Source organism: Megalops cyprinoides, chromosome 12, assembly GCF_013368585.1.
Source record: "Megalops cyprinoides isolate fMegCyp1 chromosome 12, fMegCyp1.pri, whole genome shotgun sequence".
Taxonomy (NCBI): Eukaryota; Metazoa; Chordata; class Actinopteri; order Elopiformes; family Megalopidae; genus Megalops; species Megalops cyprinoides.
The window spans coordinates 213,619-226,548 of NC_050594.1; the positions used below are offsets into that span (position 1 = coordinate 213,619).

Genomic DNA, 12,930 nt, shown 5'->3' on the forward strand with positions numbered 1-12,930 from the left:
TTTACATGGGCCACCCGACTGACCAGCAGGGGTCGCTTCGCTGCGAAGGGAAGGATGAACCTCTGGCCAGTCAAACCCACCCCCTTTGCCCAGAGGAACAAAGCTCATTTCTTCCATTGCTACATGTTTCCAGTCATCATTGACTGATGTCATGGCCAGGATTGGACCACAGGGCCACGGAGCTCAGCTTGCTCTCAAAGTGAATACCTTGAGCAGTGAACTACCCAGGAGCCCCAATCCAAAACCTGTTTTCACTACATACTAACAGATAGGTTGGGGAAGGTGCTGTTTAGGTTCAGAGAATGTTAGGGGCCTGAAAAAGATGTAAAGATCAGTTCTCATAGCCAGCTGTTTGGTCTCTTTCAGTTTTTGAGCTTTTCACTGCAGTCCGTGTGATTCTGAGATACAATGCTGCTCCGTTCACTTCCTCCAGCATTGCTTTGGTGTGTTGACACAGCTCTGGTGTTAACCCCGTGAGACAGATGCGCTCCGGCTTGTCCTGACGTGCACTCCGAGCTCTGCTGCCTCAGTCTTCCATGGCAGACCCTCACAGAGCCACAGACCTGCAATAGGCCTCTGTTTATCGCCAGTCCCTCCTCTCTGTGCTGCTCTCTCCTCCCTGCAGCAGCTCTGTATTATTCATGGTAATTTTCTGCTCTTAGGAGAACAGAGTGGGGGAGGTTCGAGAAGCTCTTGGCAGCTCAGGCGGAACAGGGCCACATACCCTGCATGCAGGAGACGGCGTGAATCTCCCGCACTGACACAGCTCCCCTGCCCGGCTTGCTCAGCCCCACAGCCTTCACCCAGCAACTGCCTGCTCTTCCCAACACTGCAGCTCCACTGCCAAATTCTGCATCACCCCAACACTGCAGCTCCACTGCCCAATTCTGCATCACCCCAACACTGCAGCTCCACTGCCCAATTCTGCATCACCCCAACACTACAGCTCCACTGCCCAATTCTGCATCACCCCAACACCCCAACACTGCAGCTCCACTGCCCAATTCTGCATCACCCCAACACTGCAGCTCCACTGCCCAATTCTGCATCACCCCAACACCCCAACACTGCAGCTCCACTGCCCAATTCTGCATCACCCCAACACTGCAGCTCCACTGCCCAATTCTGCATCACCCCAACACTGCAGCTCCACTGCCCAATTCTGCATCACCCCAACACCCAACACTGCAGCTCCACTGCCCAATTCTGCATCACCCCAACACCCCAACACTGCAGCTCCACTGCCCAATTCTGCATCACCCCAACACTGCAGCTCCACTGCCCAATTCTGCATCACCCCAACACTGCAGCTCCACTGCTCAATTCTGCATCACCCCAACACTACAGCTCCACTGCCCAATTCTGCATCACCCCAACACCCAACACTCTGCAGCACTGCTGCTGTCCCACCAGCCAACACTCTACCTCCTCATTGCTCAATAATCTACATTCCCACCTAATATTCTAAAGTCCCATCACCCAATATTCTACTGCAGTCCCTCCACCCTGAGAAAGCTGCAGCTGGGTAGTTCACTAAAAGAAATGTAGCAAATACTAATTTGGAAACAATGCAAGGAAAATGTTCCACAATATGAAAAATAGTACAGAAGGGTGAACCGATTAAGCCCTCTTCACTACTGTCCCACTGTAAATTGCTCATTTGAGCAGCTGCTCTGCCCTAACCCAAACCCTAACTGTACTCTTTACAAAGCTTTATTGGATAGCTAGTTTTCCAGCATTTGAGTTATGGATCTGTGTCACCTGCAGCTAAAGGAAATATATTTGCATGACATGATTGCAGTGAGGGTGTGCAGGTATAGGGTGCTGGGGTTTAGTCTGTTCTCATCCTAGCTCCATGGGCCCATCTGCGTCATGCTTCTGTCCTGGTTAAAAGACTGCCCATTCCAAGTAATCTTTATTTGTCCCCACTGTCTAAGTAACAGTGGAAATTAGAATCAGTATTTTTGACTGGAGCCCATCTGTAAGCGAATCAGTTACTAGCCTCAATTGATGCTTGTTGTCACCATCTCAGCTAATTAGATCAAAATAGATGTGGAGAGAATCAGCAATAGTGGCAGATTGGCTTTCACCTTTTCTGGGTAATTGCTCACACAGCTTTGCGCATAGGTAATACAAACAGCATACATAGTCACAAATCCACAGTAACAAAATGGAGACACTTCCAAATGCATGATCTGTTTCATTATCGAGGTATAGCAGATAAGTGTAGCCCACCTAAATTGCCATACACAGGTTTTTTACATTTTATAATATCAAAGCTTGGTCATGACAATGTGAAGCCATACATTTCACAAAGTAGACACATGTAAAATGCTTAACAAATCTTCTTTCACCACATCACCATTGTTGACAGTCTCAAAAATGTATTCCTAAATTAGACTTTGGCTCCTGGACAGGAGGTGATTTCTAAATAACGGGACCAGAGCAAGGCTCTGAAGCAGAGCATCTTGGAGTTGATAATTCCTGCTGTCTTGCCCTGCTCCTCTCCAAAAATAAAAACTGCAGAGGGAAGCACTATTGGAGCTTTGAAGTTATTGGGTTTTTTTAATACGCAGTTAACCACTTCTATTGTTTTTAAACACTCCCTTACACAGGAAAAAAAAGGGTCATAGAGAGAGATGGAGAAAGATACTGCTGTATGTTTTCCCATCTAACATGCCTCTCATTTCAGTGTCCTTCAAAAGGGTTGTCCAGGATTCTAGATAAGGCCATGACAGACACTTTCTGGCGGCATTCTGTCTGAGACTAGAACAGGTCTCTCTGTGCCTTTATACTGAGCAGGAACATCTGCAAAGCAAATTAATATTATTAGAGCTACTGAAATATCAAATGTGGAAACTGTCAGCCCAGCGGAGGAAACTGGGGTTTTGAAGCACACAGGGACTTTAATAAGCTGTGCTGTGGGGTTATTTTCATCATGTGCACAGCACACCCATCAACAGCACACATCCTCATGAAAGTGTAATAAGGGAAGTGCTGGAGACGGCTTCCGAATGACCGGGTGTGTTTGATCCTCTCTGCTGCTCTGACACTCTCCCTGTAATTATACATTGTTATGCATTGCTTGTTGCTAAGAAAAAGTAAACTCCATGTGCGACTGAAATCTGATGAGGTTATTTCGAGCGGGCCACTGTCCCTGCATGTTTCCGGCAGCTGTTGTTATGAGTTGGGTATTTAAATGCAAAATACGGAATTCACAGGGACACTCTTAGCACGCATGAAAAATCGCTTCGTGTCTGCCTTGTCAGTGGGTTACATTTTAGGTGAATAAATTTCATTCTCATCACCAGGCATCAGTAATAACCGTATTTCTGTCCCCTTTGAAACAGAGCTCTGCTTCCAAATGCAAAAAATATGCACCGCAGTTAATTGGCCTTAAAACAGAGAGAACTAAGGTGTGTAGACAGAGTGCAGAGCTCTTAAATAACGACTCCAAGGCTTTGGTCTAAACACAGTCACATAATAACAAACGCATGCGAGCACTGTACGAGCACTACCCGGAAAGGAGGAATCTCTCAGAACTGAGGTGCTTATCTCACTATGCATCAGTTTGCAAGCTGTGCTGTTTCAGCTAATGCCTATTCCCCTGAGAGCAAACTGATGAGTAAACACAATCTCTATGCCTCCATTTTACAGTTACTGTACATCATTGGTAAGACAGTTGTGCTTTAAATATTTAATTGGATCATAGCTCTGACATCATTAACTTTTAGAAGTATTTTTGCTAACAGATTCGATCCACTGTTCTGATGCAGACAGGCTTTTGATGGAGTTATTAAGGCTTGAAAAGAAATGAAACCCAGACTCTCATTCATTCACTTGTGTAAAGAATCCAGTCGCATATCTGCTGCTCCTGTATGTGATCTAACCACAGAGGCTGATGCTGGGTCCTGTCTGACAGTGACTGTCAGGCTGTTCCCCTACAGGTGTGCTGAGTGGCTGAGTTCTCTGTACAGGTGTGCTGAGCGGCTGAGTTCTCTGTACAGGTGTGATGAGCAGGAGTGCTCAGCGGCTGAGTTCTCTGTACAGGTGTGATGAGTGCTGAGTCCTCTTTACAGGTGTGATGAGTGCTGAATCCTCTTTACAGGTGTGATGAGTGGCTGAGTTCTCTGTACAGGTGTGATGAGTGCTGAGTCCTCTTTACAGGTGTGATGAGTGGCTGAGTTCTCTGTACAGGTGTGATGAGTGCTGAGTCTTCTTTACAGGTGTGATGAGTGGCTGAGTTCTCTGTACAGGTGTGATGAGCAGGTGTGCTGAGTGGCTGAGTTCTCTCTACAGGTGTGATGAGTGGCTGAGTCCTCTGTACAGGTGTGATGAGTGCTGAGTCCTCTTTACAGGTGTGATGAGTGGCTGAGTTCTCTGTACAGGTGTGATGAGTGGCTGAGTTCTCTGTACAGGTGTGATGAGCAGGTGTGCTGAGTGGCTGAGTTCTCTGTACAGGTGTGATGAGTGGCTGAGTTCTCTGTACAGGTGTGATGAGCAGGTGTGCTGAGTGGCTGAGTTCTCTGTACAGGTGTGATGAGCAGGTGTGATGAGTGGCTGAGTTCTCTCTACAGGTGTGATGAGTGCTGAGTCCTCTTTACAGGTGTGATGAGTGGCTGAGTTCTCTGTACAGGTGTGATGAGTGGCTGAGTTCTCTGTACAGGTGTGATGAGCAGGTGTGCTGAGTGGCTGAGTTCTCTGTACAGGTGTGATGAGCAGGTGTGCTGAGTGGCTGAGTTCTCTGTACAGGTGTGATGAGCAGGTGTGCTGAGTGGCTGAGTTCTCTCTACAGGTGTGATGAGTGGCTGAGTTTTCTGTACAGGTGAGAGGAGCTTGTGTTATTTCCACACTTGAGGGCTAGTAGCCCCACTGAACTTTCTGTGCTCAGTTTAAAAAGCACAAACCATCCAGTAAGTGCAGGCGGTGAGTCACTGCTGTGAGTGCAGGCGGTGAGTCACTGCTGTGAGTGCAGGCGGTGAGTCGCTGCTGTGAGCGCAGGTGGTGAGTCACTGCTGTGAGTCACTGCTGTGAGCGTGGGCGGTGAGTCACTGCTGTGAGCGCAGGCGGTGAGTCACTGCTGTGAGCGCAGGTGGTGAGTCACTGCTGTGAGTCACTGCTGTGAGCGTGGGCGGTGAGTCGCTGCTGTGAGCGCAGGCGGTGAGTCACTGCTGTGAGTGCAGGCGGTGAGTCACTGCTGTGAGCGCAGGCGGTGAGTCGCTGCTGTGAGCGCAGGCGGTGAGTCGCTGCTGTGAGCGCAGGCGGTGAGTCACTGCTGTGTGTTGCTGTGAGTGCAGGCGGTGAATCACTGCTGTGAGCGCAGGCGGTGAGTCGCTGCTGTGAGCGCAGGCGGTGAGTCACTGCTGTGTGTTGCTGTGAGTGCAGGCGGTGAATCACTGCTGTGAGTGCAGGCGGTGAATCACTGCTGTGAGCGCAGGTGGTGAGTCGCTGCTGTGAGTGCGGGCGGTGAGTCACTGCTGTGAGTGCAGGTGGTGAGTCACTGCTGTGAGCGCAGGCGGTGAGTCACTGCTGTGTGTTGCTGTGAGTGCAGGCGGTGAATCACTGCTGTGAGTGCAGGCGGTGAATCACTGCTGTGAGCGCAGGTGGTGAGTCGCTGCTGTGAGCGCAGGCGGTGAGTCACTGCTGTGAGCGCAGGCGGTGAGTCACTGCTGTGAGCGCAGGTGGTGAGTCACTGCTGTGAGTCACTGCTGTGAGCGTGGGCGGTGAGTCGCTGCTGTGAGCGCGGGCGGTGAGTCGCTGCTGTGAGTCGCTGCTGTGAGTCGCTGCTGTGAGCGCAGGAAGTGAGTCACTGCTGTGAGCGTGGGCGGTGAGTCGCTGCTGTGAGCGCAGGAAGTGAGTCACTGCTGTGAGCGTGGGCGGTGAGTCGCTGCTGTGAGTCGCTGCTGTGAGTCGCTGCTGTGAGTCACTGCTGTGAGTGCGGGCGGTGAGTCGCTGCTGTGAGCACAGGAAGTGAGTCGCTGCTGTGAGTCACTGCTGTGAACGCAGGTGGTGAGTCGCTGCTGTGAGCGCAGGAAGTGAGTCGCTGCTGTGAGTCACTGCTGTGAGCACGGGCGGTGAGTCGCTGCTGTGAGTGCGGGCGGTGAATCACTGCTGTGAACGCAGGTGGTGAGTCACTGCTGTGAGCGCGGGCGGTGAGTCGCTACTGTGAGCGCAGGTGGTGAGTCGCTGCTGTGAGCACGGGCGGTGAGTCGCTGCTGTGAGCGCAGGAAGTGAGTCGCTGCTGTGAGTGCGGGCGGTGAGTCGCTGCTGTGAGCGCAGGAAGTGTGTTGCTGCTGAGCATGATCATGTGCAGCACTGACGGCACGCTTTGCTGCAAAGCTCAAAAATCACTGACCCAGAGTCAGTGTAACACTCTGGGGTAAATGTGAGAGGCCAAACCATCGAGGCTGGAGAGCAGCAGCTGCTGGCCACTCTTTCACTGAGCAGAGAGGCTGCAGCACAGCAGGGCACTGAGGTTCAAAACGGTTCATAATATTTACAGGCTTACGGCAGGTGCGGGTTTACCTGTGGGTCCACCCTGTGTTGTTACTGCTGGTGTGTGAAGCTGATGAGGCTATAGTGTGTATGGGCTGACTGTGTGTTTTCCTGGAATCTCTGCCTCACTGTGAAAGCAGGACATTTTCCACTCCCACACTTCACAGATGGAGGGTGGGGATGAGGGGGTGGGGGGTCGCAGCCAGAGGTCGTCATCAAGATGCTTTCCACGAGCGTAGCCATGAGGGCCTGGAAGGCCCGCGCGTGCTGTGGTGCAGTGCCAGCCCTGTGTGTGTCCCCGCACGTGGGCACAGAGGGTGCACAGACAGGCCCTCGGAGGCTGCAGGGTGCTGAGCGGTGAGTACCATTCTGCTCTATGTGCTGTCATTATTTACAGGGAATCACAGACACACCTTCTCCCCCTGTCGCAAAAAACAAAGCCTTACTTCATAAGTCACTCCAGTCCATGATTACATGAACAGCTTGATTGCTTCTCTGGTTGGATAAATGAAAGTCTTTTCCCCTTTTAAATGAAAAAAGCTGGAGATAAACCATCCCAAATAACTGTCTGTGCTGTGGCCCCTGCCAGGAAGGACTGAAAAAATGTGAATGTCAGGTCACTGCCCCATAGTGTCTGCATTGTATTTACACTTTAAAACTTTAAAACATGTGATGAATGCACATATTTCATGAGTGAATATCCTTAATGCTTAATACCTGGACTAGCACTGCCAGACAATGTATGCATGTCAGTTATTTAGTTGTGTGTCTGAATCAAAGGGAAGGAGACACACTTTCCTGTTTATCCATAAACTAGTGCTTTTTATTTAAAGAAAGGAGTATGTGTGTGTCTGAATAATGGCACTATTTCTCTGGACAAAGTTTTTCTTTTTCTTGCCACAATGACAGAGAAATCTCTAAGGCATTTCACATTTGATTCTGAAAACCAGAACAAAATCCATCCATTGCCATGGTGGGCCTGTGTATGCAATCGCTACACACAGAAACCGTGTTTTGGGCAGAGGGTCGATGTGTCTCATTCTGCAGGAGGAGCCGGCACAGATGTCAGCCCTTTTAAAGTTTCCTGTCAGTTCTGTTTGCATCTTTGCCTGTCGTGACAGTTTTTTATATTCTTTCAGTCTTTGGGTAAATTGTGTCGTATAGCTGACTTAAGCAAAATGTATTTACAGAAGAAGCAGTAGATGTTCTGAAGAGATTAAATGAATACGATACATATTGCTTTTAATAAAAGCCTCATAATACACTGTATTATAAATATTTTCACCCAAACACATTTCAATATCGGTAATCATTACAAGGCAATCTGCTAAAACCATTAGTCAAATAACACCAATGTGGCAGGCATACTTGGAAAAACAGGAAATTCTTTACTTGTAGTAATAACGATAGAGTACTATTTGTCCCCACCGAAGAAACCTCTTTGAATTATCGCTACCATATGTGAATATATAAAGCATCTTGGCAAGCAATAACTGAGAAATTACGTGAACCATCCATTATTTGAAGTAGTCTTAATATTATATAATTATTTGTATTATTATCAGCATTATACTGGATCACATTCCACCAATTATTATGATAAATACAAATAAATCAACTAACCATAATGGAAAAGAGCTACGTTCTTGAGATAACACGACTATTATCTGTACGTCCCCGCGCTTCGTCCTCGCGGACCGGTATGTGCATGTGTTACAAACCGGTGACAATTCATTTTCATAACGCATTTACAAAGCGTTTGAAAACGGCTATTAAAGTCGCCCTTCGCGGCACTGAATCGCTGCACTGATCATGCAGATGCAAGCATTTCATTGCAACCTTAAGGCATGGAGGGAAAAATAGAAGAAAACTGGAAAATGCACACAGTCATGGTTGAATTTGACACAGGAACGAAATGCCCAAAGACACCGTATTCGATTAAGACACTGTCAATCGCAGTAAGGCTCAATGTAAAGAACAATCCGTACCTTTGAGAGCCTTCCTGTGCAGGTCGCTCAGCTGTTGTTGAATCCATTATTATAACATGAGCGTTTTCCTCAGAAACCGAACGAGCATCCATAGCAGTTGCTCCCCGTGGTAAAAATTGGTTAATACTAAAAATGAATTATTGATGCAATAACATTAGTGAATAGCCGCTTAAAATCGAGCGAAAGTATTTTAGATTTTAAACTCAAGGTCTCTGGTGCCCGATTCTGCAAAGGAAGAGCCAGTGTGTCAGTTAAATTCTACGATAGCGAATGGATGCCTGGCACAGGCGCCTCTGCCATTGGATGACGCGGACGCGATGCTGCCGCCGCTTATTGCACGGAATTGACCGAGACCCGAACGGTCGCTGCTGAAGCGAGGGTGGCGCTCGTGGATACGGCGGTTATACGGTGATATTATCATTCTGGCGCTTGCAGCTATCCCCCTGCTAGAAATCGACAGGAATACGTTCGCCTTTAGCATTACTAGGTTCCAAATTCAGTTTAAACGTAACATAGGCCTATTTGTTGTGCATGCGTTGCAATAATTTACACAGAAAATGTATTTTATTGTACATATTAAGAACTGGTAATTAGCAAAGAGGACTGGGGACAAGGGGTACTCCAGGAGAGGTTTGAGAAACACTGTTCTAACGAATGCCAGGTTGACAGTAGTTTACACTGATTTTACATCACTTTGATCAAAATATTTGGAGTTCATGATCTGTATTAAACATTCATAGTCATCCTCTACACGAGCCGCCCCCAGCTCCGCACCCGCGTCGCCCTGTCAGTGGTCCTGATGATAATGTAAGGCGCTCCGCCTGATTAAAGCAGCGCAAACGGCTGTAGGGTTCAGCAGAATTTTATTCTGGCCGGTGAGCGTTTGATGCGACCGTTTTCAGTCGGTCTCCACGGAAACGTCAGCCTTCACAGAGCGCCTTTGGTAAATAATTACCGAAGCGCCAGGTGGCCGCGTAACAGGATGAATCAGAGACCGGACATCTCACTCGTTTATGCCCTCACCTCTCTGTCAGTGAGGGTGCGACGTGACCAGATTTATTTCAACTCATTCGCAACCGCGCAGACTACATTTTCTCGAGCCATTTTATTTACTGTAGGCTGGATCTTAATCAAACGCACCGCGGCTACAGTATAAAACTGGTGAAGTGCATCAGGTGCCTTCGGCGAGGAATAGCCATCTTTAACACAGCTCCAGCATTGGGAACTGTAGAAGATGCGGCGAGTTACTCCAAGAGATTCATTATGCGTGAGACAAAATGACAGCCCATCATCATCATTCGGTTCCATGACTCAGCCTTAGCAACGCGCGTTTCCCTCTTCTCGTCGCCTAACAGAGATTACTCATCACAATCGAGTGATTCTGATACTGTAGTACAACTGGAAATATGCTGCAGTTTCCTAAGATGTGTTATGTATTAACACTTCGTTTGGTAAGAGTAGCATGTGGGTTTACGGTAGGCCTAATGACCTTTGATGATGAAGAACTAGCTCAGATTATCAGATGGCAGCGAGATCATTATAACCAAATTCAATGCAGTAGCAGGTCAAATCTCTGAGAATACAATATCTCTGTATTTCATGCATTCGCTTGTGATCTGACTTTAGGTTTCACCAAAAGTGATGAATGATAAATGTAACATTTTCTTCAGAATTAGTTGAAACTGCCTTGGAGGGCAGAAGCGAGGACAGGAGCGTTAGTGACTGCAGGGACGCCTGTGGGCATTCCTCTCACTTAGCATATCGGCCCTCATGAGTCCTGGGGACAGCTAATGTAACACTGCCACACAATGTGGAGATTTCCTCTCTGAATGTGTTTGTATCTTATATTTTCAACTGGCTGTGGAGATCAGCCTGTACACATTTATGCTAATTCAAGATGGAAAGGCTGGATAGAGCATGCCCTAATCATTCTTAGAATTTAAAATTAAAGAAAGCGCTATAGGGTCTTTGACTATCAACTGATTTGTAATCCGTGGCCAAATGTAACATAAAGCGCATTTATGTTCTCATCAGTTATTATCAACCACTAATTTTAAAACATGCATGTTACATTTAAGAAACATTTGAAATATATTTCAAACAAAGACTACATGTATGAATCTTTGTTTATCTTACATTTTTAAGAAATTAGTCTCACAGATTTAATAGGCTATATTTGAAACATTTAGTAAATATTGTGTACATTTAACAAATGTTAGACTGTCAAATGAAATGTTTCATATGTGTTTAGTAAATGTTTGAAACACACAATAAGTATGAAACATTTATTACATAACTGTTATTTAGTGGACACCCTTATCCAGAGCAACTCGCATAGGTTACTGTTTTACCCATTTATACAGCTGGATGTTTTCTGAGGAACTCGTAGGTTAAGTACCTTGCCCAAGGGTACAACAGCAATGCCCCAGGAGGAACTGAACCAGCAACGTTTCGGTTACAAACACTGCTTCTTACCACTAAGCCACACTCCTGCCCTTCCAGCACCAGAGAAGAGAAAAAGACAACAACCTTTATATTTTTACAACATTTATAACATTCTGTCACCCCAGCTCTTGGCACCCTGTAGCCTTTGCTAGGTGGCCTGCTGGTAGCTTTCAGTTTCTGTATACAGTTTATATTTATTGCTGCCTGTGCATCTAGGCAGTGTAGCATAGTGGTTAAGGAGCAGGACTCGTAACCGAAAGGTTGCCGGTTCGATCCCCACTGGGACACTGCTGCTGTACCCTTGGGCAAGGTACTTAACCCACAATTGCCTCAGTAAAAATATCCAGCTGTATAAATGGATAACATTGTAAAGAACTGTAGCCTATGTAAGTCGCTTTGGATAAAAGCGTCTGCTAAATGAAGAAATGTAAATGTAAATCTAACTGCATCTCCACTTGACTCTCTCTGTTTTAGATCACCTGGTTGATGCTTCACCTCTGAAAGCCTTTGTAATTTAGAAAGGCAGATTATTTTGCAGGTGGTCATGTGTGGTATTAGTATGACAGGAGGATTGGAAGATATTAAAAGTGTCAGTGTAAAAAAAAAACAGCCCACAGGCAACATGCCAGGTACATGGGGCAGGAGAGAGAGCATCTGAGGTGTCAGTCGTAGGAGTTCCTGGTGTTCCCTGTGCTAACCGCTATTTCCTTAATTTGTTATTGTTTTTACACTCTTCTCCAGAAAGGCCATCATGGTAGGATGTATCATGCATAACGATATGAGCTGCAAGCACAATGCCATAGGTAGGAGTAAGTGATGAAGCATCTGCGTGAAAACAGTTCTGAGATCAGTGCACAGCCAATGCCATACAAATGCACGCTTAGTGAAAGTGCAAAAAAATGAAAAGAAAACCTTTTCCTTTCCCATAGCATCAAAACACACAGAAAAAATGGCCTGATAGGACGTTATCTGAATGCTTGTAGTGTATTTGACTTAAAAATGGTTACATGGATGTATATGGGCGGCAGTGTAGCATAGTGGTTAAGGAGCAGGACTCGTAACCGAAAGGTTGCCGGTTCGATCCCCGCTGGGACACTGCTGCTGTACCCTTGGGCAAGGTACTTAACCCACAGTTGCCTCAGTAAATATCCAGCTGTATAAATGGATAACAGTGTAAAGAACTGTAACCTATGTAAGTCGCTTTGGATAAAAGCGTCTGCCAAATGAATAAATGTAAATGTAAAATATGAATTTGATAAATCTAACCTTTGTTAAACCTAATCTGTGTTAATCCTCAATTCTCACTTTTCGTTTAAAGCAGTAGATGGCTGTGTGAATCCTGTCTGGTTAGAAACAGTTTGGGCCAGCAATACAGCGGCAGGGACACACATGCTAAGTGAGGCAGGTGTTTCTGCAGGGTCGTGAGCTGCTCTGTGTGACGGTGAGGCAGGTGTTTCTGCAGGGTCGTGAGCTGCTCTGTGTGACGGTGAGGCAGGTGTTTCTGTGTTTCTGCGGGGTCATGAGCTGCTCTGTGTGACGGTGAGGCAGGTGTTTCTGTGTTTCTGCGGGGTCATGAGCTGCTCTGTGTGACGGTGAGGCAGGTGTTCCTGCAGGGTCAGGAGCTGCTCTGTGTGACGGTGAGGCAGGTGTTTCTGTGTTTCTGCAGGGTCATGAGCTGCTCTGTGTGACGGTGAGGCAGGTGTTTCTGCAGGGTCGTGAGCTGCTCTGTGTGACAGTGAGGCAGGTGTTTCTGCAGGGTCAGGAGCTGCCCTGTGTGACTGTGAGGCAGGTGTTTCTGTGTTTCTGCAGGGCCATGAGCTGCTCTGTGTGACAGTGAGGCAGGTGTTTCTGCAGGGTCAGGAGCTGCCCTGTGTTCCACATCAGGCTCATTGCTGTGGAGTTTATTAGCCTTCTGGGGATGTTTGCATTTCTCATCGTCGGCTAAATCAGATACTGATTGGAATGTAACATCAAAGCTTCTGCCCGGAGGACACAGCCAGGC

General features: G+C 47.1%; 1 protein-coding gene across 1 annotated transcript in view; it reads right to left on the minus strand.

Annotated features, from left to right (window-relative positions):
- disp2 (dispatched homolog 2 (Drosophila)) overlaps positions 1-8,801 on the minus strand; it is a 25,527-nt gene extending 16,726 nt beyond the window's left edge. The window contains exon 1 of the mRNA XM_036542065.1: positions 8,484-8,801. Coding sequence (XP_036397958.1) covers positions 8,484-8,575 — 92 coding nt within the window. The 5' untranslated portion in view covers positions 8,576-8,801. The remainder of the gene's footprint in view (positions 1-8,483) is intronic.
- Positions 8,802-12,930: the final 4,129 nt, after the last annotated feature.